The sequence below is a fragment of the Garra rufa genome, chromosome 5, assembly GCF_049309525.1.
Source record: "Garra rufa chromosome 5, GarRuf1.0, whole genome shotgun sequence".
Taxonomy (NCBI): domain Eukaryota; kingdom Metazoa; phylum Chordata; class Actinopteri; order Cypriniformes; family Cyprinidae; genus Garra; species Garra rufa.
This window is the reverse complement of record NC_133365.1, coordinates 50,311,445-50,338,259: the sequence shown is the minus strand read 5'-3', so window position 1 is coordinate 50,338,259 and position 26,815 is coordinate 50,311,445. Positions and strand designations below refer to the sequence as shown.

General features: G+C 31.6%; 1 protein-coding gene across 1 annotated transcript in view; it reads right to left on the bottom strand.

The window, feature by feature from the left end:
* Positions 1-16,920, bottom strand: part of rictora (RPTOR independent companion of MTOR, complex 2 a) — a 37,617-nt gene extending 20,697 nt beyond the window's left edge. Inside the window, exons 1-21 of the mRNA XM_073840125.1 lie at positions 16,873-16,920; positions 15,501-15,598; positions 12,305-12,369; positions 12,012-12,143; positions 9,771-9,834; positions 9,530-9,656; positions 7,642-7,811; positions 7,448-7,515; positions 7,267-7,334; positions 7,092-7,174; positions 5,823-5,910; positions 5,597-5,687; positions 5,449-5,515; positions 5,275-5,355; positions 3,864-3,964; positions 3,586-3,751; positions 2,837-2,938; positions 1,845-1,891; positions 1,603-1,738; positions 1,311-1,510; positions 282-408 (exon numbers count right to left, since the gene is read on the bottom strand). Coding sequence (XP_073696226.1) covers positions 282-408; positions 1,311-1,510; positions 1,603-1,738; positions 1,845-1,891; positions 2,837-2,938; positions 3,586-3,751; positions 3,864-3,964; positions 5,275-5,355; positions 5,449-5,515; positions 5,597-5,687; positions 5,823-5,910; positions 7,092-7,174; positions 7,267-7,334; positions 7,448-7,515; positions 7,642-7,811; positions 9,530-9,656; positions 9,771-9,834; positions 12,012-12,143; positions 12,305-12,369; positions 15,501-15,584 — 2,067 coding nt within the window. The 5' untranslated portion in view covers positions 15,585-15,598; positions 16,873-16,920. The remainder of the gene's footprint in view (positions 1-281; positions 409-1,310; positions 1,511-1,602; positions 1,739-1,844; positions 1,892-2,836; positions 2,939-3,585; positions 3,752-3,863; positions 3,965-5,274; positions 5,356-5,448; positions 5,516-5,596; positions 5,688-5,822; positions 5,911-7,091; positions 7,175-7,266; positions 7,335-7,447; positions 7,516-7,641; positions 7,812-9,529; positions 9,657-9,770; positions 9,835-12,011; positions 12,144-12,304; positions 12,370-15,500; positions 15,599-16,872) is intronic.
* Positions 16,921-26,815: the final 9,895 nt, after the last annotated feature.

Here is a 26,815-nt window from a genome sequence, read left to right as displayed (position 1 = left end):
TTTCATTTTGATTTTGGTTCAAGATTTTTGTCATTTTGTTTTCTCATTTTTATTATTTTTTTGTGTTTTTATTTCAGTTTTCGTTATTTTAGTTCAAGTTACACAAAATAAAAACAATAAAAGTTGACGTGGCAATTATCTGAAACTTATTTGATTTTATTTCAGTTAAGTTTTTTTTTTTTTTTTTTTTTTACAAGTAACAAAATGATAATGGTTATAGTTTTAATAAAAACTATGACAACCCTGATCAAAACACATAAATGTCATAAGCATAATCTTACGTCAGTGGCTGCTGTGAGGATCTTGGACAGAATGACTCTTGCAAGTCCATCTCTGCTGTAGTCCAGAGTGGAGACCATTAGTTTCAGCAGGTGATCCTGGTTTTTCATCGAGCACAAGTTCAACAAACTGCACAAAACAAAAACCAGACATAGTTAAGCATACTGCTACTGTGGTACCATGCCTGGATGCATTTATTGACCCTTCTGGGGTTCTCAGAATCAAAAGTCATCATATTTGGGTTAACTTTCATAAAGGAAATAAACAAACAGTCTCTCTACCAAATATTTTTTTTGGAACCTGTGATACTTTTTTCAAGATTTTTTGATAAATAAAAAGTTAAAAAGAACAGCATTTATTCAAAATATAAATCTTTTCTAAAAAATATATGTATTTGCTATCACTTTTTATCAATTTAACACATCCTTGATGAATAAAAGTACTAATTACTTTCAAAAAAAAAGAAAGAACAAACTACTGACCCCAAACTTTTGAACAGTACAGTATATTGTTAGAATATGTTATTCTATTTTAAATAAATGCTGTTCTTTTAAATTTTTATTCATCAAAAAAATCCTGATTAAAAAAAATGATCACAAGTTCCAAAAAATATTAAGCAACACAACTGTTTCCAGCACTGATAATAAATCAGCATATTAGAATGATTTCTGAAGGATCATGTGACACTGAAGACTGGAGTTTTGATGCTGAAAAATTCAGATTTGATCACAGAAATAAATTATATTTTTTATGTATATTAAACTAGAAAAACATTGTTTTATATTGTAATAATATTTCACAATATTAAATCTTTTTTTTTTTTTTATCAAATAAACAGCCTTAATGAGCATTAGCAACTTAAAATACATCAAAAATGTTACTTATCCCAAACTTTTGATTTTGTTAGGTATGTGTTTTTTCTGAACATGTAATATAGATCATTTATTACGAATGTTTTGATATCAGTACTTTTACACATAGGCATTTTTTACATTTACTGGGACACTAAACATTAAATTGCACGTTCTCACCACTGAAATACACCACATTTCTCCAGCATTTTGACTCCTGATGGCTGTGCAGACAGAGTACCCAAAAACAGGAAGTAGTGCTGACTGAGGGTGCTGAGAAGGCCATTGCTATGGAGACTGCGTTCAGGTTTAAGCCCAGAAGAGGATGTGAGCCACAGGACGATATCTTTCACAAACTCCTCTAAATATGCCTGACCATCCTACAAAAACAGAAAAAACATTAACCAAGTTAACTGCTGCTGTGCTTCTTATGGAGTGGTTTAATAAAAGCTCAAAGGTCTTCATGTCTCACGTCTTCTGAATCTAAGAGGAACTGGTTGAACTGGCAGCCCGCTACTGTTAGCTGTCTGGCTTTGGCGTGATCCAGCTCCAGTGCAGAGTACAGCTTACTGCTGGGCTTATAGAAATACAGCAACCTCCTTACAAACCTACGTACAAACAAACACATAAGGTAAGGATGTAGTTTGTGGTTAGTGCTTCTCAAGAAAACTCAGCTCATTATGTTCATGAAAGGTCACCACATGATGGCCTTACTTGTGTATCTGCTCGTCTTTGTTGTTTCTGAGGTTCACGTTTGGCCACTGAAAAAAGAAACAATCATACTGTAAGATTATTTTAATGCTTCTTAAAGACATTTCTTATGATCAGCAAGACCGCATTTATTTGATCAAAAAACAGTAATATTGTGAAATATATCTACAATTTAAAAAATTTTCTATTTTAATTTATTTTAAAATGTAATTTATTCCTGTGATCAAAGCTACATTTTTACGTCAGTCTTCAGTGTCACGTGAACCTTCAGAAATCATTGCATTATGCTGATTTGCTGTTCAAGAAACTTTTTTGATTATTATCATTGTTAAAAACAATTGTGCTGTTAATATATATTTATGGAAACCACGATTAAAGAATAGAAAGTTCAAAAGAACAACATTTATTTTAAATATAAAACTCCTTACTGTCACTTTTAATCAGTTTATATAATAATCAATATATAAAATATTCTGATTTGTTGCTCAAAAAAACATGTATTATAATTATTATGTTTAAAACAGCTGAGTAAAATCTGAAGGCTGAAGTAATGATGCTAAAATTCAGCTTTAAAAATCACAGGAATAAAATACATTTTAAAACACATTCAAATAGAACACAGTTATTTTTAAAAAAGTACAGCAAAAACTGCTTTTGCTGTACTTTGTATCAAATAAATGCAGGGTTTGTGAGCAGAAAAGACTTCTTAAAAAAAACTATAAGTATACTAAAAATAACTATATAAGTTTGAATGGCTGTGTAAGTCTCTCTCCTGCACAGTATGTGACTAACAATTTGATTTAACAGCTATAAAGAAGAGACATTTTTACATGAAATGCAAACATTAATTTAGGAACAACTGAATGTAATTTCCTGAATTAAACATGCCATGTAGTAACTTCAAGTCAAATCAATTTAGCACTCTTCTCTATGAAATGTATAATTTATCATTACTGTTTCACACACTATTTGAGCTGGGCCTGTTTCTTGTTTACCTTCAGTATAGTGATGATCAGAATCCAGTTCCACTCCAGGTTCTGTTTGTGATTGAGGATCTGACTGTCCCTCAAGTTCATCATTAGTGCCTCTTCAGTGTCCTACACCAAACAAACAACTTAGAAACTTATGTTGTATCTTATTATAATTACGTGACCCTGGACTTTAGTTGCACGGGTATTTGTAACAATAGCTAACAATACATTGTATGGGGCAAAATCATCGATTTTTTTTATGCCAAAGAATCATTAGGATATTAAGATCATGTTCCATGATGATATTTTGTAAATTTCATACTGTAAATTTATCATTATTTTATTTAAAGGTGATATTCTCATTATTTAAATTTTTTGGCACCCTCATATTCCAGATTTTCAAATAGTTCTCTGTGAAATATTGTCATATCATAACAAACCAAACATCAATTGAAAGCTTATTTATTCAACTTTCTTATGGTCTGTGTTCTAGGGTCACAAATGAATCTATATATACAATTTGAGAATTTGACAAAAACATTTCCAGGTCATAATCCCATCCCAAAATCTGTACAAATCCAAGGTAGTACAACAAACGCAACAATGATGTGTAAGTACTTTACAATTTAAGTATCTTATTTTTTTTTAACATTACATTGAATTGAGGAAATGTGCCTTTGAGGAAAAGTGTCTTTTGAAATATAAAGGGTCCTAAATTAGGCAACACTTTCTTAAAGCAAAATGTTCTTTTTTTGTTTCTTTTGATTTTGTACCTTCATGATATAGATGTCCTTCTGTGAACGCTGGTACTGCTCTCTCTTATGAGCGGAGTTGGACGTCCTGCGCAGGATGTGATCCAGGTAAAGACTGTACGGTTTGGGGCCACGCCGTTTCTTTTCGTGGAAACGCTTGAGATGGTTTACAGCTGCACTGGCACGCCTGGAAAACACAAGATTCAAATGTAAAATTTAACTGCCTGATAGTGGAAATACTGTTCAAACACTTGCTTAAAAATTAATCTTTGTGAGTGTGTGTGTGTGTTCACACTCACAGCCGTTTCTCCTGAGAGATGTCAAAGGAAGCAGCCATGTTGATTAGCGTGGGCAGACAGTGCAGATGATGACTGTGAGAGTGAGGAAGAATCGTATTGGCCTGAAAGAAAGAAGAATTAAGATGAACATACAGGTGAACAAATGTAACATTTCAGGTCTTAAAAAAAAAAAGCAAAAAAGCTTATTAAAGCTTATTTATTCAAGAAATACGTTGTAGGATCATTTAGGATTTTTTCCATTGGTAATTTTTTCAGTGCTATTTTAGTATTATTAAAAAAAAAAACTATCATTTTATTCACTATTTATTTATTTACTATTTTTAACTTTTTTTTTACTAAACTAATTTTTTACATTTTTTTCTATTTGTAGCTTTCCCATTTTCAGTTTGTAATTTAATTTTAGTTTTAGTAATTCAGTTGTTTTTCTGTATTTTTTTTTTTTTTACTTCTATTTAGCTTTAATTTATTTTTATTTTACTTTTAGTAATTTTAGTTTTTCAGCCTGAATTTATTTTAGATAGCTGCCAGGTTTTTGTAACTACATTTTTAATTTAGATTTAAAATCCACATTTTTAAGATTTATAGTTTTCCACTTCACAATAACCAAAAACTATCTTTTTTAAAAGATTTATTTCTTGGAATTTTTGCCTTTATTGTGATAGGACAGATCAGAAATGACAGGAAGCGGAGTGGGAGAGAGATAGGGGCACGGTCGGGAAAGGTCCTCGAGTCAGGATTCGAACATGGGATGCCCACAGTGCAATGGTGCTGTACCGAAAACAATATTTAATATATTTAGTTTTAGATAACAATAACACTGCTGCTATAAGGAAAATAAATCAATGTTGTTCAATAGCACCACCAAAACGGGAAGAAAAAAAGGGTTACAATGTACCATAATATACAGTAATGCACTGCAAAAAAGTCTAGTCAAAATATCTAAAAAATCTTAAATTAAGATGCATTTACTAGATAAGCAAAATGATAAAAGATATTTAGGCTTGTTTAAAGCAAAATCAAGTAGGGTATGCAAAATATTCTTAAAATATATATATATTTTACTTACCCCACTGGCAGATAATTTTACTTATTTTAAGCCAACTGCACTTAATTTAGTTTAAAAAGACTAAATATGTTATAAGTCATATCTAGTAAATGCATCTAGAAACAAGACAAAAATACTAAGTAAGATAAGCCTTTTTTTGCAGTGTAAATGTTGTTAAAAGTCTAATTGTTGTGCTGTTTTCTATCTTTTATGAAAGTAAAGCAACATTTGTGTACAGTTTATAAAAACACAAGCTGTGTAATAAGAAATATTACATAACACAAGTTCATAGCCCTATAATAAATATTTATGGAGTGTACAAAGGTAATTTTGGGCCCTGTTTACAGGTTTGAAGTAAAGCAGTACCATGTGTAGAAGTTCTCCTAGCAGTATGGTGGCTCTCACTGATATCTGTCCATCACTGCTGGTCACCACCTCCACCAGACCCTGAGCAACCAAAAACATTGTCAATAAAAACATCACTAATCCATTCCATTAAGGTTAATCAAGTATCCATCAAGTGCTCATGTGATTATATACCTCCAGTAGTCCACTGTTGATAAAGGCAGACAGCAGTAGTGCCAGGTAGTTGTCCATGAGGTCTGGTCTGCAGATGGACAACACAAGAACATGAATACAATGTTTAACCCAAAACACTGCAGTAATGCAGTCATGCTCCATGTCTTACCTGGATCGTGCTCTGTGAGGCAATATGACTTTGGCTTCTGCAGCTACAAACCCATCAGATAGTCTCCAGCTGTCCTGAAACTTGCTGGGGTCTAAAAGGCACAAACATTAGCATGAAATGCACATCCCAGACAGAAAGAGCAACAGTTTATAGATACTCTCCAATGGCAGTCAGTGAGGCGTTTCTGATCAGATGAAATGCGTTTATGAATCAATGGGCTTCTTACCCACACTGTGCAGGGCTTCCTCAAAATCTCCTGTCACTATAGGAACAGGCAATCTGAAGATCTCGTACATGACTTCTAATAAGGCTTTCTGCAGACAAAAAAAAAAAAAAGGACAGATTCAGCTTTAAATCTGTGAATCAACTCTTTCAACGGTTTATTTCAGTAAATAAACTTGATTATGTTTTAGTTAAAATATATGTAGGTAAATATTCTGGTTAATGCAAAAATACAGTAAAAACGGTAATAATGTGAAATATTATTACTATTTAAAACAACTGATTTAAACTCTATTTAAATATATTAAAAATGGTAATTTAATTTCTGCGATGCAACGATGAATTTTTCAGTCATTACTCCAGTCCTCAGTGTCACATGATCCTACAGAAAAATTCTACTATGCTAATGTGTTGCATTATCATTCAATATGATTTACATTTTACATGATCACAAATTCCATTTTATTTTTTTCCCCAAACTTTGCTTTTTCCATTTAAAATTTTCCGGATCTCACTTTTCCTACTTTAATTTTTCTAGACTTGGTTTTAATGGTTAAATACAATTTTATTAATCAAAAAGAATGTCTAATTAATTGAAATTATTATATATACAATATTTAACAGCACTTTATTAAAGGTTTAACAAAAATTGCATTAAAAAAAAGTTCTTTGTGTTATGTCTGTCCACATATGAGATACTGCCATTTACACAGAAAACTCAAAGGTCTTCACTACAAATGGCTAAAATAAAGATTAAATAAAGAAATTCTGGCAGAAATGTATTACTGCTGTAGAGAAAAATGTAAAAAAGAAAAATGTCTCAAGGCTTCTAATAACAATAATAATCATATTACACTATATTAAAACCATTCTACAGTTAATAATAATTAAGAAATTAATACATAATAATTTTATTAAAGGTCTAACAAAAACTGCATTTTTAAGGCCTAATGAAATATGTTTTACCATGTTTTTACTCAAATGCAGTTTTATTTTTACCAAATTCTGTTTCCCATTAATCAGTTTTCTGGATTCCATTTTATTAGTTTTATTCAGATTATTTAATCAAAAGCAATTATAAAATAATTAATTTAATAAAAATGTATTATTATTATTTATTATTCATTTTCTAGAAATACTGTTGTGTATTTACATTTTTCTGCTAAATAAATTCTGGTAAATTGCCAATGTTGAAAACTGCTTAATATTTTGAATTTTGTTTACAGGCGTGGCACATGCTAGTCTCAATAAATTAAAAATATATAAAACTCACCCTGACTTCCATGTTTGGTATACAGAGTAGGCCTATCAAAGACTGGACCCCTGAGTTTCCTGATTTACACAGGTTTATAATACCTGTAAGAGAACAGCAGAAGAGAAGATGAAGAGCAGAAGTGGACAGCGTTTACCTTTTCCACTCTTTAGATGAAATGCAGTAGTTTTCATACCCGACCACGAGCGCAAGGCTGCAACAATGGCCATTTTACTGGATAAAAAACGAGCTTCTCTGTCCTCCCTATGGGAAACAACGATTCATAAAACAGTTTCTGTCAGAAATGCACATGATTACAGTGCATTACAGGTAAATGAGATAACGGCACAGAAACCAAACATAAACATGCGACTCACTTGATTTGTGCCTCTGCTGTTTCAGGGTTGTGTCTGTAGTGAAAGTCTGTGTAAGGTGCAAGGATTTGCTGGAAAGACAATTTTTATTTAATTACATTTTGATTTTTTTTTTTTATTTAATTACATTTTGGGGAATGTTGCAAGCCAGATTAAACCTGCACCACAATGAAAAAAAGCGCAGCATGTACACATACCTCCAGTTCAACATCAGCACGTATGTACTGGCGCGTGTGCGGGTGATTGAGCAGGTGCAGTATGGTGGTGATCAGGGCCTCATTGATTCGGCTCAGCTGACAGTCGATGACGTTCTTCAGGATGGTGCTCAAACCTCCCCGCTGGGCCACAATCTCTGGGTTCTTCAGTGCTGGATGCCAACACAGAGTACAACTAAATTAAACAAAACTGTACAATGCCAAATCCTATGTAGTAGAAAACATTCAAAAACCTAACACTGGATGATAATACAAAAATGACCTTTATTGACAAAATAAATCCATAATTTTGATATATATGAACTTTCGAGTCATTTCCAAAATTTAGCTCACACTCAGATAAATGTTGCTAAACGTCTGCATGTTCTTTGTGTTAATGTCTGTCCACAAACTTCATCCAAACAGCATTTGACAAGAGATTTTGTCATTTACACAGAAGATTTATTTTAATGTAAAGAAATTCTGGCAAAAATGTATTACTGTTGTATAGTAAAATTGTAATAATTATATTACAATTTATTAAAACCATTTTACAATTAATAATAAAATTACTATTTTATGATTTACAATTTTTGATTATTATTATTATTATTACTATTAAGGAAAATCAAATCAAACCAGTTATTTTTCATCCATTAAAATCCCACAAGATCCATAAAATCATACAGTACAAATATTAGTTTGTACTAAAATCATAAAACACAGAAGCAAGAAAACAATTGTGAAAAAAATGAACGTTTTCATTTTATTTCTTAAAATGTTACAATAAAAAGCTTTTGAAAGTACAAATCTAATAATTCTACTTAAGAATTTTGATTAAAAATAGTAAAAAGTACAAATCTGATAATAATTCTATTTTGGAATTTTGGTAACAAAATAATACAATTCTAAAATTGTAAAAATACACGACCTAGACTATTTTAAAAATTATAAATGGAAAAGAAGTTGTGAAAAAAATTGAGTATTCTTAATTTTAGTTTTTATATGTTACATTAAAAAGCTTTAAAAAGTAAAAATCTGATAATAATTGTATAATAGAATTTAGATTTTTTTTTTAAAGTAAAATTAAAACATTTTACAAATATTATCTAAAATATAAAAAAAAATGAAAAAAGTAAAAAAAAAACATTAAGTATTTTTAATTTCAGTTCTTATATTACATTAAAAAGCTTAAAAAAGTACAAAACTGAAGATAATTCTATTTTTAGAATTTTGATGACAAAAAGTAACATTTAAATTTTTTTTAAATATATTACCTAAAATATTTACCTAGAAAAAAAATTATAAATTGAAAAGTAGTTGTGAAAAAAATTTGAGTATTTTTTTTAGTTCTTATAATGTTACATTTAATTTGTTCTAAATAATATTTCTATTTTAGAATTTTAAAAACAAAATAGCAACAATTTAAAAATATATTACCTAGAATATTAAAAGGAAATTATAAATTGAAATGAAGTTGTGAAAAAACAGTATTTTTTTAGGCCTTATAATGTTTAAAAAGCTTTAAAAAAATGGAAAATACGTTTTGAAAATTAAATATTTTTAAATTCATTTCTTAGATTACATTAAAAAGATTTAAAAATTACAAATCTGATAATAATTTTATTTTAGAATTTTGATTAAAAAATAATCTATTTAAAAATATATGACCTAAAATATACATGACCCCTATACCAATCTGTAAAAAATTGGCATAAAAAAATCCATAAAATATTTATGACCTGTCCATTTACTAAGGTAAGTATTTGCATACATCACCTTAAGAAGCAGCATTATTTGAGACATGATATATGCCAAAGTGTAAAACTAACCTCAAGTGTGAGCAATAATAGTGTTGCTCGTCTTACCAAACGTGACATTACTAACTCACCAAGTTCACAAACGATGGCGATGCAGGCTCGAACCATGCGATCTCTCTCCTGCAACCCGTCGTTCCCCACCGCGATCAGAGAGTTTGTCAAAGAGCTGGGAAAGAGCTGAGCATTCACTGTTAACATCTGAGTGGGGAAAAATAACAGAATGGGATTAAATTCTACTAACAAAAAAAAAAACATACACAGGTTACTCTGAGTGCAACAGTGTTAAAATGAGTCAGTGGTTAGAGGTCATACCTTTCTGACCAGTCTGAGGGCTTGAGTTCTCTCCACCTCATTGCTCTGCTGAATATCAATACACCTGAACACAAATCAACACATGCAAGACATTCAGACATCTTATCTGAGGCTTTCTGACCAGGACACTGAGGCTTAAGTTCAAGTTCACCTAGCAGAGCATCTCAAAGTTTACCAACAGTAATATGTTGGGTACCGAACTCGGTACTTTTAAGGGTACTGACCGAATTGTGTCTGTAATACAGAGTACCGATTCATATTAAATCAATCTGTGCCAAATTTTGGTACCTGATAACGCATCTGGGCGCGTACATTACAGAAAAAGAGAGGGAGAGAGACTAGTGTCTGTGAATATTGAGATGGTTTAGATGTGAATCCTGCATGTTCCACTTGCCTCTGTATGTATGAATGGCGGAGACACGGTTTTGTTTACTACACAAATAGCGAAGCACGCAGTGATTTTTGGCCTCTTTGACTTCATGAGAATTTTACCATTTCATTTGTGACAACTAGCATCTTATCATACTTTATACACAGAAACTTCAAGGCAACCTGTCAAAATAAAACTGTGATAGAAATATATTACTTTTGTATTATTTCGTACAGTTTAATGTACATCTTTATATATTCCTTTTTTGTCAAACTGAAATAAAACAATTAAATGATAAAAAAAATCAACCAGGTAAACCACTTAATTGTAGGATAAAATAATTCAAATATTATTAAAACATTTTTAAAGGAATTTTCACACTATTTTTCTTCCATGTGTTAATTTTAATAGTAGACCCCTGTTTGTTTGCCAAAAATTAAAAGGTTTAATTTTCGTTTGATTAAAAATTATTTAATTATCAAAAAGATTAAAACAAGAATTTCTGAGGGGGAAAAAAAAACAACTAAAGCTTGTTTGGCCCTTTTATTCAAAATAAAGAGCTTTGGACTTATTTTTCCACTGAAATAAATGTTTTTGTTATTCAGCGTTGTTTTCGTCAACGATGACGATGACGAAATCATTTCGTTGACGCCACTTTTTTTCATGACAATAACGAGATAAAAATGACTAAAACATGACGAGACGTGTGTGAGTTTTCGTTGACGAGACGAGAATAGACGAAAATGTTAGTGGGTGGTCCGTCAGACGTTTTAAATGCATGACATTTCTGCTTATTGTGCATGCCAATCAAAACCTAAAACGTATCTGCCGCTATGGCAAGCCGTTTTTGCATTAAATACTCTTTGCCATACTAGTATGGCAAGCTGTTTTAGCATTCCATCCTTGTTTGTCTTTTATGTTTTAAAACATTCCTTCATTATTGTAATTATTGGTGAAAATAGTCGATCCGGAAGCTCACATTGTGTTGAACTATAGATCTGCTATTTTCAGAACTTATAAGTGACACTACCCAACAGCGAAATACTTTCTGACCTACATTAATTTGTCAAAAGATTACTTTTTCCCCTTTTTTTGACTAAAACTAGACTAAAACCTTTTCGACTTTTCGTCGACTAAAATTGGACTAAAACTATCACATATTGAAGTGACTAAAATTTGACTAAAACTAATAAGCATTTTAGTCCAAAAGACTAAGACTAAATCTAAGATTGTTGTCAAAAACAACACTGTTGTTATTACACTGTAAAGTACCAAAAAAGGGTACCAATACCAGTAGCGTACCGGTACCCAACCCTAATGTTCACAATTTAATTTTACACTGAAAGCCAGCTAATTTAATTTAATTAATCTCAAATAAAACATGATTATATTGCATTTACATTATCATTTTGTTCTGTGAAGGAAAGTGACTTTTATAAATTTATATTTATATAGCGCTCTATAACAGTGCAGGTTGTTTCAAAGCAGCCCTATAGTAATAAACAGTAATAATAATAATAATAGAACCAATTATTGATCAACTTCATCAAACATAAGACTAATTCAAATTCAAATTCTATATGCATCTCTAGTGAAAACAGCACTGTTTTCATTCAGCACAAGTCAGTTAAGAATTTATTCAATTCAGTTCAGTTCAATAATTTGTCAATTATGAAACTAAACTGATTTGGCTATAAAGCAGCTCTACTGAAGACAATAGTGTCTTCACTCAGCTCACTTCAGTTCAAGATTTACACTCATCCAAATGTGTCAGTCAAATTGATAAAATCACTGAATATTAAGTGTCTTTAAAACCCCAACTAAGTGAAACAGAAGACATTGAGGCCACAAAAACAGCTGTGAAAATTCACCTGGAGATCAGGTAATCCACCTGCAGCTGAAGAACTTTCTGGAGGATGCTGCTATCACGGATCAGATACCTTAGTGCTCTCAAACCCGCAGCCCGAACCTCCTTCACCTCATTCAGCAACGCTACACGCAGACTAAAGCAAAAAAGAGAGAATGAAACACAAGAAGAAAGCTACAACTCAGTAATTTATGAGAATCTATGGTGTGTGGGGTGCTGTCTCGGAAGGCAGCCATCTATGTAGTAAGCAACTAGCTCACTGGGTTTTGGAACACAGTCAGAGAAAGTTCTACTTACCAAATGATAATTTCCTCATGTGTAAATCCTAGTTTCTCTTCACAGTGACTTACACTGTTCAGAAGCTGAGAGAGAAAGAGAAAGAAAAGAATGACAAATATTCTTAAACCAATGAGAGCATATTTATGCTCACACTATACACTACTGTTCAAAAGTTTAAGGTCAGAGAGTTTTTTTTTAAGAAATTAATACTTCAATTCAGCAAGGATGAATTCAATTGATCAAAGATGAGAGTAAAACATTTGGAATGTTACAAAAGATTTCTATTTCAAATAAACTGTTCTTTTGAACTTTCTATTCATCAAAGAATTCTAAAAAAATCTCAGTTTCCACAAAAAAACTTAAGTAGCACAACTGTTTTCAACATTGATAATCAGAAATATTTATTGAGCAGCAAATAAGCATTTTAGAATGATTTCTGAAGGATCATGTGACACTGAGGGCGGGAGTAATGATGCTGAAAATTCAGCTTTGCATCACAGGAATAAATTACATTTTAAAATTTATTTAAATAAAACAGTTCTTTTAAATTGTAAAAATATTTCACAATTTTACTGTTTTTATTTTTTCTCAAACAAATGCAGCCTTGGTGAGTAAAGAAACTTCCAAATACACCCCCAAACTTTTGAGTTTTATAAAACAATTAAAAACAGAAATATTATAATAATAGAAAAGAAATGGAAACACTTTTTCCATTAACATTATTTAAGTGTCATCTCACTAGAACATCTGGTTTGTAACATGTAAACAAAAGTTGATTGGTTGCTGTGCTAATATACTGGATATTTTAATGCAACTGGAATGTTGTATCGACCAATCAGCATCCAGGACAGGAAATATGCATTTAATTTTTTTAAAGTTAAAGAATTCATTCCTTAAATTCTCTCAAAGCGGTTTCGAAAGTTGCAAAACATCTTCTAGTAAGGATGAGATGCACGAACTAAACCCGTAAATAAAAAGCGAGACACATCAACGATTGCACTAAGCTGACCTTACAGTGTAAAATTAGTCTCCTAAACATGTTTGTGTGTGTGTTACTGTGGAGCGTAATGACCTTGGCAGGCTGAGCATGCATATGTATGTGTTTATGGTGATGTCAGAGCTCAGGCAGTCAGAAGGGGTCATGTGACCCTCAGTGAGGATTAGATCTCCTCTATCTCAGCATCCTTAAAAGGCGACACACAGCATTCATGCGCACACACCACTTGAGTTTTTATTCAGCAAAGCTAAGGAAATCCCACTTAAACACACACACACACGAAACCTGCACACATACTTCTGCACTAACAGTCTTACATTTTAACCTCATTCCCACCTAAATGAAACTCACACATAAAACAAACTCACTCAGAAAGAAACTGAAAGTGGCGCCCACTAAGATAAACAACCTGACAACACACACACACACACACTGCTGCTGTTAACTAAGTTACAGGTCTGCTCATAGGACTAGGCCTTACAAGCATTGCATTATTTAAAAATAATGATCCCCTTTGGCAAGTCAAATCTAATTGATTTCTATAGCGTTTTTTTTAACTAAAGACACTGTTTCAAAACAGTTTTACAGAATTATGATGTTAATGTTTAGAATATCTTAACATCTTCATGTCATGAAGTGGCACAAGTTGCACTCGGCATATTAGAGTTGGGCGATCTAGTACATAATATACATGTTTATGAAAGTATACTGTGTGTACAGGTATGTGGGTAAAGTTGGATGCACTACAGTCAAAAGTTTACACCTTGCAGAATCTGCAAAATTACATATAGACCACAAAAGAAAATAATAGCTGAATTTATAAAAATTACCCTGTTCAAAAGTTAACATACACTTCTTAATAATGTGTTGTTACCTGGGTGATCCACAGCTGTTTTGTTTTGTTTTGTTTTTGAGTCCTTTTCTCTTGTTTGTCCTGAACAGTTAAACTGCCAGCTGTTCTTTAGAAATATCCTTCAGGTCCCACAAATTGTGTGGTTTTCCAGCATTTTTTTTTGTGTTAAATCCCTTTTCAATAATGACTGTATGACTTTTAGATCCATCTTTTCACACTGAGGACAACTGAGGGACTCATATGCAACTATTACAGAAGGTTCAAACGCTCACTGATGCTTTAGAAAGAAACGCAATGCAATTAAGAGCCAGGCAGTGTAAACTTTTGAACAGAATGAAGATGTGCACATTTTCCTTTTTTTTAATTTTTTTATTTATGACTGCCTAATACTTCAGAAACTACAGAAGATACTTACATGTTTCCCAGAAGACAAAATGAGTTAAATTTACCCTGATCTTCAAACTCAAAGGGCGCTTAATGCATTGTGTTTCCTTCTGGAGCATCAGTTAGCGTTTAAACCTTCTGTAATAGTTGCATATGAGTCCCTCAGTTGTCCTCAGTGTGAAAAGATAGATCTCAAAATTATACAGTCAGTGTTGGAAATGGTTCAAATACATAAAAATGCTGAAAAACCAAAGAATTTGTGTGACCCTGAAGGATTTTTCTGTTCAGGACAAACAAGGGACTCGAAAATCAAGTGTATGTAAACTTTTGAAAAGGGTCATTAAAAGAAAATTATGAAAATATTATTTTCTCATATGGACTATAAGTACATATATAGCTTATTCAGTTCAGTACTAAATCAAAAATAACAAAAGGCAATTTTCTCAAAATGACTTTTAAGCCAGAAATCTCCAATTACAGTTTTGTCTATGTTCTTACAACATTTCAGTTGTAAAAACATGGTGAAAATGTCCTTTTTATCTGGGTGTTGGTGGCAGTATTTTCAGTTTTATGGAGTGCCCCTTGTGTAAAAATCTTTATAATATAAGCAATTAATGCATATTTAAACACAATTAGCACACATGTAAACAACATCTCAGAAAACCTGTATTGCAAAAGAACTATCTTAATGTACTGATTAATAAACTGGAGAAGTATGGTGATATCTATTAGTTTAAACTTTACTCTATTGCCCAGAGTATTTTCTGGTTAATTTAACAATGCTTTCAGTGATCAATACGAATGTAGTGTTTTCAACTCTATTTAATACATTCTACCATGTTCACATTTACAACTGTGCACATTTTTTTCCCTAAATCAGTCCAAAAAATTTGAAAACGTCTTCAGACTTCACACAATCACACAAGCGTGACATAGGGCCACCTCTGAACAACAACCAGCATAAATGGAAGTTGCACTACCTTAACAAAGTTGTTCAGGTGGCCAAGCTTCCTCATGTTGGAAACCCCGTGAGATTTGGCGATGTTCTGAAGGATCTCACGCATGTTATCGGAGGGTTCTGTGGAAAGCAAAAAATATAAATTAAAATCCTCAAAAAACATAATAAGGTTACTAGGACATGAAATTTGCATTTAATAGTTCCTTTTTAATATGTTTTAACTCTTTGAAATCTCTTTTGAAATTAAAATAGCATAGTTTCGCATGTACAGTAACACCATAAATATATCAAACGTGACCCTGGCCAACAAAACCAGGTAAGTAGCACAGGTATATTTGTAGAAATAGCCAAAAATTCATTGTATGGGTCAATATTATCGATTTTTAAATCAGGATATTAAGTAAAGATCATGTTCCATGAAGATATTTTGTCATTTTCCTAACATAAATTTATCCAAACTTAATTTTTGATTCGTAATATGCATTGCTAAGACCTTCATTTGAACAACTTCAAAGGTGATTTTCTCAATATTTTGATTCCAGATTTCCCAAATAGTTTTATCCATTCTATCCCAATGAACCATACATCAATGGAAAGCTTACTGATCCAGCTTTCAGATGCAGCATAAACCTCAATTTCAGAAAATTTACCCTTATGACTGGTTTTGTGTTCCAGGTTCACATATAATGCATTTCCATATCCACTATAAAGCATCACTTCCCCAGTGCAGAACTCAAATAAAACCTCTCAGGATCGTCCGTGTGAGTGATTTTTTGCACATGTGATATTATGTTCTAAATTAAGCAACTGCAATTAAACTTTTCCCTGCTCTAGTCTTTATTTAGCACATTTCTCAAGAGAGAGAGAGAGATGTCAAACACACAGGCACAGCATGTTTCATCAAGATCAGGCTCGTCAAAGACTGTGCATCTAACACCCCTCAGCTTAGATGAATCAAAGTCTGAAACCTTAAAACACAAACTTAATAGGCTGCATATGAAGATAGGAAAGCATTGATAGGCCAAGCTGAATGCACTGCAGCTATTCTGCTGACATGCATATGTTTACGACTCGAGACAATAACGCAAACTGATGGGGCCGTGTACTACAGATCAAAACAACGCCTGAATCCCAAATCCTATTGAGCTGCCTAGCTATACAGTACATTTGAGGCATCACACACGTAAACAATGCAGTCCACTTAGGCAACCCATTAGATTTTGAAACAGTCAACATCTCATTCAGCCCTATACTCCTGTCTGCAGGCCAGATAGAGAAGATAGGAATCCACTCGTGACAATTTCCAGTATTTAACAGGAATTTAAACATTTTGTGGCTGTTATTACAGGGAAGTATTATTAAGATGTTTTATATATCTCTATGGTGACTCTCACCCCGCGTAAGATCCAGCGGTACATTCTCCTCCCCGCTGTCATTCCGACCTGTCAAACACAAAAAGCGACACAATAAAGACACAGCGAGACATTATCCGAGCTTCAATGAACGCTACACAAGCAGAGGCCTATAAACAGCAGCAACTGCGTATGATAACGGAGGTATGGGTGCCGTTAACTTGCCTCTCATCCGTACACTCCGGGTCGGACGGCCGCGGATGCTGACCGCCATGTTGGCAGGGACGTTCATCATCACAACACCGGAACTCTCGTAACTTCTCGCGATGTTTGACAACACAAGACGCTCTCCCTGGTTTTATTTTTTATTTTATTATAGGTTTATGAACAGCCAGTGTTGGCTCTCCTAGTCTTGAATATTAATATATTCATGGGTTAATATCATATTCCTTAAATCAGTACCATATTTTATCATGTGACCTCAAGAATTTAGATAGTGGTTTTCTAGTTAACAACATCCTTGTTCTAGGAGCACTTTATAGACCATTTTAAGTACTTGAAAGTGAAACCTAGTTTTTATGGATTTCTTAATTTGATTCTTTTCTATACTAAAACCTACAAGATGATGTAAAATAAAAATGCAATAAAACGGTTTGCTTTAATAGAACATTGTTTACAAAAGAAATCCTAAACGTTGATTAATTTTTTAATCGTTTATTTTTATTATTATTAGTGTTTTTTATTTTATTATTATGGTATTATTTTCTTTTGCACCTGATCTATCTATCTATCTATCTATCTATCTATCTATCTATCTATCTATCTATCTATCTATCTATCTATCTATCTATCTATCTATCTATCTGTTTTTTCCTTCATGTTTGCACATTGCAATCAGCACTAAATGTGTGTTCAGGTTATAGGTTACAGAAAGGTCTTAGATCAATGTGTTATTATTAAAATTAGCTTTTTATTAAATTATGCTGGACTTATATATATAGTACTATAGTATATATATATAATAAACTAAAATTATATACATTTATATAAAAAATGTATCATCTAATTATATACATACATACACACACACACACACACACACACACACACACACACACACATATATATATATATATATATATATATATATACACACACACTCACAAACACACAAACACACACACACACACACACACACACACACACACACACACAAATATCTATATATAAAATATATTTTACACTACCGCTCAAAAGTTTGGGATCAGTTGGACTTGCAATGTTTTTTAAAGAAGACTCTTTTGCTCATCAAGGCTGCATTTATTTGATAAAAATACAGGAAAAACTGTAATTTGCAAAATGGTATTAGAATTTAAAATAATGTTTTTTATTTTAACATACTTTAAAATATAATTTATTCCTGTGATGCAATGCTGAATTTTTAATCAGCTGTTACTCCAGTCTTAAGTGTCACACGATCCTTTAGAAATCCTTACAAAATGTAAATCTATGCTACCACTTTTTATTTATTTAACACATCCTTGGTGAATAAAAGTATTAATTTATTTAAAAAAATTTTTTTAAATAAATGTTGTTCTTTTTGATTTTATATTGATCAAAGAATCCTGAAAAAAGCATCAGAGGTTCCAAAAAAACATTAAGCAGCACAACTGTTTCCAGCACTGATAATAAATCAGCATATTAAAATGATTTTTGAAGGATCATGTGACACTGAATACTGAAGTATGCTAATAAATTGTGCTTTGATCACAGAAATAAATTAGATTTTTAGTGTATATCAAAATAGAAGAACGTTATGTTACATTGTAATATTATTTCACAATATTCAATTTTTTTTCTGTATTTTTGATCAAATGAACACAGCCTTGATGAGCATTAGAAACTACTTTAAAAGACATTCAAAATCTTACTGACCCCGAACTTTTGGTAGTGTATATATATATATATATATGTGTGTGTGTGTGTGTGTGTATTTAATTTATTATTCATGAAAAATAATACATATCATTCAAAAAAAGAAGACAGGATCACAAATGACTTTATTCTTAGGTGACTTTATATATACAATGTAATAGCTTTGGTGAAAAAATGAACGCCAAATAAGGACACTGAAAGACGATGAAAACACACAAGATGACTTTATCCCATTTTAGTCATTGTCGTAGATGCACTCTGTAACAAATAAGTAGAAAAAAATAATTGCAGTACATAATGATGACAAAATATAATTTCATCAACTGTAGCTGTGCAAGTTAAACCTTACCGTCACCAACATCATCATAAATACAACTGTCCCTGAGAGAGGAGAGGAAGTGAGACACAAAAAGTACAAAGTTGTGGTCAACCGATCAGCCATTAATATGAAATCAAAAGAGCAATGGCTGATAGCATTGCTGAATTTTACACAAGACATTTTAATCAAAACTGCACTATTGAGGCATATCGAATAAGTCAAGTGTGCTTAAAAAAGTAAAAACTATAGCTATTGAACTGGGGTGAAAGAAACATGCATTTGCATGCACAAATATATTCTCACCAGAATAGAAATAGAAATGAACAGGAAGACTATACTTACTCCTCCAAATTAGCAGTAGACACATAGCCAACTGAAACAGAGAGACTCTAATTAACATGATTTTCTTCATCTGCTGTAATGTGCATTTTTATAGCACATAGTATTATTTCCTAAATCAACTTACATTTTCCTTCACTGTTACGGGCGATGATTTTGTTATCCACCGGATGAACTATCACATCAATGTTTTCTCCAGGTTTGACTGGCAAGTCTTTATTACCAAACTTTTTTATAGACAGCTGTTGGAGAACAGTAGCTTGATACAGCACTTTGATTTCCTCGTTATACTGCAAGAAGAAACAATGAGGGTTAGTATACAAAGTCATTCATTCGCCAGTCAAACAAATGTGTCTTACTTTAAACTTCTTCCTAAACTCCTTTTCCTCCTTCTCAAACTTTTTCTTTTTCTTCGGGTCCATATCATCTGTTTTGCTTGGTGAGCTGAACTTTGGAAAGCTGTGGTGAACAAGGGAAAGTAGATACAAGTTGTTTTTATGTACACTGCCAGTCAAAAGTTTTTTTTAATGCTTTTTAATGAAGTCTTTCCTGCTCACCAAGCCTGTATTTTTTTATCCAAAGTACAGCAAAAATTGTAAAGATCTGAAATATTTTTACTATTTAAAATAGCTGCTTTCTATTTGAGTTTATTTTAAAATGTAATTTACTCCTGTGATGCAAAGCTACATTTTCAGCATCATTACTCCAGTTGTCAGGGTCACATGATCCTTTGGATCCTTCATTCTAATATGCTAATTTGCTGTTCAAAAACATTTATTATTATTATTATTATTATCAATATTTAAAACAGCCGAGTACATTTTTCTCAGAATTCTTTAATGAATAGAAAGTGAAATATAAAATAAAATGTTTTAGTAATTTATATTTGGCAAGGACATCAAATTTATCAATGTGACAGTAATAACACAACAAATTATTATTTTTATGTCCTTTTTTATTTTGTCCTTTTTTATTATGATTGTTTTTTTTGTCTTAAAAAATCATCATTCATGTTTTCCTATAATAAATGACAGTTGGTTCGATATTTTGACTTTTAGACATTTCTAGGTGATTTAAGCAATCATTCAAAAGCTTTGGGGTCAGTGAAAATTTATCACAGTTTCTACAAAAAATTAAGCACCACATCTGTTTTCAACATTAATAATAGTAAAAAGAAGAAAAAATGTTTCTTGAGAAGCAAATCAGCATTTTAGAATGATATTTTACAGAAATAAATTATATGATAACTGTGAATGATATATTCAAATAGAAAACAGCTATTCAATGTTGTAATAATATTTCAAAATATTACTGCTTTACTGCATTTTCTGTATTTTTGATCAAATGCAGCCTTTGTGAACATACACTGCAAAAAATGGTTTATCTTAGTATTTTTGTCTTGTTTCTAGTCAAAATATCTAACAATTCTTATATTAAGATGCATTAAATGTTGAAATTAAAATGTTTTTTGGCACAATTCTAATAAATGATGTTCTTTTGAACTTTATATCCATCAAAGAATCATGAAAAAATATATATCACAGCTTCTACTAAATTATTAAGCACCACAGCTGTTTTCAACATTCATAATAATAAGAAAAAAATGTTTCTTGAGCAGCAAATCAGCATTTTAGAATGATAATTGACATAAATAAATTCTATGATAACAGTGAATGATATATTTAAATAGAAAACTGCTATTTAATGTTGTAATAATATTTCAAAATATTACTGCTTTACTGCATTTTCTGTATTTTTGATCAAATGCAGCCTTTGTGAGCATACACTCCAAAAAAATGGTTTATCTTAGTATTTTTGTCTTGTTTCTAGTCAAAATATTAAACAATTCTTAAATTAAGATGCATTAATTGTTGAAATTAAAATGTTTTTGGCACAATTCAAATAAATGATGTTCTTTTGAACTTTATATCCATCAAAGAATCATGAAAAAATATATATCACAGCTTCTACTAAATTATTAAGCACCACAGCTGTTTTTAGCTGTTTCTTGAGCAGCAAATCAGCATTTTAGAATGATAATTGACATAAATAAATTATATGATAACAGTGAATGATATATTCAAATAGAAAACTTCTATTTAATATTATAATATCTCAAAATATTACTGCTTTACTGCATTTTCTGTATTTTTGATCAAATACAGCCTTTGTGAACATACACTGCAAAAATTGGTTTATCTTACTTAGTATTTTTGTCTTGTTTCTAGTCAAAATATCTAACAATTCTTAAATTAATATGCATTTACTAGATAAGCAAAATGACATAAGATATTTAATCTTATTTTAAGCTAAATGCCCTTAATTTAGTTTTCCCCCTGAAAACAAGTAAAATTATCTGGCAGTGGGGCAAGTAAAATATTCTTAAAACAAGAGTTTGCTTACCCCACTGGCAGACAATTGTATTTGTTTTAAGCAAAATAATTTTAGTTTTTTTCACCCCTGGAAACAAGACTACAAATCTTGATTATCTAGTTAATGCATCTTAATTTTAGATTTTTGACTAGAAACAATCCAAATAAACTAAATAAGATAAGCAATTGCTTTTTTTTACTTAAATGTATTGCCAAACTATCTAAAAATTCTTAAATCAAGAAGGATTTACTAGACAAGTAAAAATTATTTTCTTGTTTTCAGAAAAAAACAAGTCAAAATTAAGTGAGTTTTTGCTTAGAACAAGCAAAACAATCTGCCAAAGGGGTAAGCAAAAAAAACTTATTTCAAACAGAAAACAAGATTATTTTTCTTACCCCATTGGTAGATTATTTTGTTTGTTTCAAGCAAAACTGCACTTAATTTTGACTTGTTTTTTCTGAAAACAAGAAAATAATTTTTACTAGTCTAGAAAATCCTTCTTGATTTAAGAATTTTTAGATATTTTGGCTGGAAACAAGCCAAAAAAATTTAAGTAAGAAAAGCATTTTTTACTGTGTAAATTTAAATGCGTTAAAAAAATGTACCAACCCCAAACGACAGTGTGACATAATGAGAACTTGCCAAAATGTAAAAGCTACTTGCTAAAAACTCAAGGATTCAGTAGAAAGAGGAAGTTAAATTCTAGACATTGTGGGTTGTGAGATAAAAGCCAAAGAGCAAATTCATCTTCCATGAAATACTCACAAAATGGTTTGCATTTTACAAATATGCCTAGTAAATTAATATTTTAAAGAAAATTTGTGTGTGCTGTTCTTCTTCTGTAACATGTATGAAGTAACCTGTTAGAAGATGGAGGAGGAGGAGGGAAGTCTGCTGGAATAACATCATCATATGTTTCATCAGTGACACCTGTTGGACAGAAACCATGAACAGGTTTTGAGTAGAGCATCTACATTTATATTTGCACTTATGCATATGACAGACACCTTTATCCAAAGCAACAACACTTTATGCATTCCCTGGGAAACAACAGAAACACTCAATCATTAAATATGAACAAGCAATTGTATATTTAATGCATTTCTGAATGCTAAATTAAATCCAGTGCTGTTAGATTATTTATTTGATAATTCATATATTTTTTTAATGTATAGTTAAAGTATAGTATTACTCACATGCATCATTAAATGCAGGGGTGTCTGGAGGGGGTGGAGGAGGAAAGCTGCAAAATAGCATTAAAATTACAGCAGATGGCAGTAAATCCACTATATATGTACTTGAGGTTAAAAGGCACTTTAAATAATAAACTGTCACCTATCAGTGTGGAATTTGCATGGATTAGTTTTTTTTAATATGACAAAATCTACACTATCACTGAGAAGTTTATGAGATTTTTTATGTTTTTTAAAGAAGTTTCTTCTGCTCACCAAGTGTGCATTTATTTGACCCAAACTACAGCAAAAGCAGTAATATTGTGAATATTTTTACTATTTAAAATAGTTGCTTTCTATTTGAATATAGTTTAAAATGTAATTTATTCCTGTGATCAAAGCTACATTTTCAGCATCATTACTCCAGTCTTCAGTGTCACATGATCCTTCAGAAATCATTCTGATTGGCTGATTTGCTGCTCAAGAAACATTTTAAATTGTTCTATTATTATTAAAAACATTTTTAAAACATTTTTTTTTTTTTTTTGGATTCTTGATGAATAGAAGAATCCAAAGATAAGCATTTATCTGAAATAAAAAGCTTTTGTAACATTATACACTATACAATTTTAAAAGCCTGGAGTCAGTATTTTTTTTTTCCTTTGTGAAAGAAATTATAGACATTATTACTTTTATTTAGCAGGGATGCTCTTAAATTCAAAAGTGATGATAAAGACATTTATAATGTTACAAAAGATTTCTGTTTCAGATACATGCTGTTCTTCTGAACTTTTTATTCATCGAAAAAGCCTAAAAAAAGCCCAAAAAATGCCTTTTTTGAGCAGCAAATCAGAATATTAAAATGATTTCTGAAGTATCATGTGACTGGAGTAATGATGCTAAAAATTCAGCTTGAAATCAGAAATAAATTACATTTTTAAATATATTGAAATAGAAAACAGTCATTTTAAATCGTAAAAATATTTCAAAATTTTACTATTTTTGCTGTACTTTGAATCAAATAAATGCAGGCTTGGTGTGCAGAAGAAACTTTTTCAAAAACATTAAAAATCTCACTGTCCAACAGTTTTGACTGTTAGTGTAAGTAAATTAATAAACCAAGGCTGCATTTATTTAATCAAAACTACAATAAAATACAGTATTTTTGATCAAATAAATGCAGCTCTGGTTAGCATAAGAGACTTAATTCAAAAACCTTTAAGTACAAGTTTACAGTGCCTTGCGAAATTATTCATACCCCTTCATTTTTTTCACATTTTGTTATGTTGCTGCCTTATGTTAAACTACTTTAAATTACTTTTTTCCCACATCAATCTACAATCCTTACTCCATAATGGCAAAGCAAAAAATAGGTTTTTAACATTTGTGCAAATTTATTAAAAATAAAAAACTGAAAAGATCCCGTTGCATAAGTATTTTCTGGGACACTCAAAATTTCACTCAGGAGCATTCATATTGCTTCTAGATGTTACTACACTTGGAGTGGAGTTAAACTGTGGCAAATTCATTTGAATGAGTCTGATTTAGAAAGACACACACCTCTCAGAAAAGGTCTAACAGCTGAAAATGCATATCAGAGCAAAGAGCAAGTCCTAAGGTCAAGATAACCGCCTGTAGAGCTCAGTGACAGACTTGCGTTAAGGCAATGATCTAGGGAAGAGTTCAGAAAACAATCTGCTGCATTGAAGGTTCACAGAAGCATGTAGCCTCCATTATCCATAATGGAAGACGATTGGACCAAATAGGACTCTAGAAAATGTCTGCCAGCCCCCATCCAAGCTGACAGAGCTTGAGAGGTGAAAAGGTGAGGCTAAGAATGGCAGATAATTGCCAAATGCAGATGTGCAAAGCTTGTCACATCATACCCAAAAAGACTTGAGGCTGTAAAGGTGCTTCAACTATGTACTGAGTTAAGGGTATGAATACTTCTGCAATGTACTTCTTTCAGTGTCTTATTTTTAATAAATTTGTAAAATTTGCAAATCTGGTTTTGCTTTGTCATTATTACGGTGTATGGAGTGTAAATTGATGTGGGGAAAAACTAATTTAAAGCAGTTTAACATAATGCAGCAACAAAACAAAATGTGAAAAAAAATGCAAGGCACTGTATGTTTGAAGGAAATTGCTGTCATAATTGTTTGGATAAATATACCAATATCTGTAAGGCATTAAATGCTTTTAAACATAAATCACCTGGAATCAGCTTGTGTATCGTCTGGACAGTCATAAATATCAGCATCACATTCAGCTGCATGACAAAAAATATAATAACAATTAATTAACACTCGCTAAATGATTGCAATGCAATGTAATTCATATTTATAACATGTATAATACAATGGCTTACCATCTGGAAGACTGAAAAAATGACAAAAGGAGTTTTTAAGTAAAATATAAAAATCAAATGAACCTGAATAATGATACTCATCTTTAATAAGTGTACAAGTTCATCTCTTACTTATTATCATCACCTGCGCCCACATCATCATACACCTCCTGTCCACCATCCTGTGTGCTTCTCACATCTAGAGTGTCAGGCTTTACAAAACCATCTATATGAAAAACACACCAACACAAAGTCAGAATAGCAGCTGACCATGGCTGGTCAAAAAGGAACAGACAAACAGGAAGCTTCAGCCTAACATAGACGTAGCACATTCAGTTTAGCAGCGTGTGAGACTTTGTTCAACTCAACTCAATTGTCATTCTTCCACATACACAGCATACAGAAGAACGAAATGTCGTTTTTGGCGGACTAAGGTGCAAAGACACTTACAAAACAATTGTGATGTAAACCCAGTGCATTGGGACAGAGTTACTCACATTGGCCTTCAGTGTTTCTGGCGAGCCAGTAGCCCTTTGGGTTTTCTGTTTTGCGCAAAATTTCAATGCTCTCTCCCTCTTTCAGTGGAAGTTTGTTCTTTCCACCCTTGTGATCCACAATGGCATTCACTGTTTTAACCACTGCAATCGGACCCTTGATCTAACCAAGTAGAAATAGCAGTAAGTTTCTTACAGTTCTTGTCACTTATTAATGTTAACATTATATCTGGAAACCCTCAAAATCAAAATTGCTGTTATATTTCACATAAACAGAACATATGGTTCATATTCATATGTATATAAAGAGCATAATGGTATATATACAGTTGAGGTCAAAAATACAAATTGCATCATACAAAATGCATGTTATTGTTTATTTAGTACTGACCTGAATAAGATATTTCACATAAAGGATGTTTACATATAGTCCAAAGCAGAAAATAATAGTTGAATATATAAAAATTACCCCATTCAAAAGTTAACATACACTTGATTCTTAAAACTGTGTTGTTACCTGAATGATCCACAGCTGTTTTTTTTTTTTTTGGTTTAGTAATTTGTTCATCATTAGAGTCCCTTGTTTGTCCTAAACAGTTAAATGGTCCACTGTTCTTCAAAACGATCTTTCATGTCCCACAAATTCTTTGGATTTCCAGCATTTTTGTGCAATGACTGTTTGATTTTGAGATCCATCTTTTCACACCGAGGACAGCTGAGGGACTCATATGCAACTATTACAGAAGGTTCAAATGCTCACAGATGCTTCAGAAGAAAAGAACATGCATTAAGAGGTGGGGGGGTAAAAACTTTTTGAATTTAAAGATCAGGGTAAATGTAACTTATTTTGTCTTCTGGGAAACATGTAAGTATCTTCTATAAGCTCTGAAGGGCAGTACTAAATGAAAAAAAAAAAAGATATTTAGGCAAAATAAGAAAAATGTACACATCTTCATTCTGCTCAAAAGTTTTCACCCCCAGCTGTTAATGCATTTTTTATTTATTT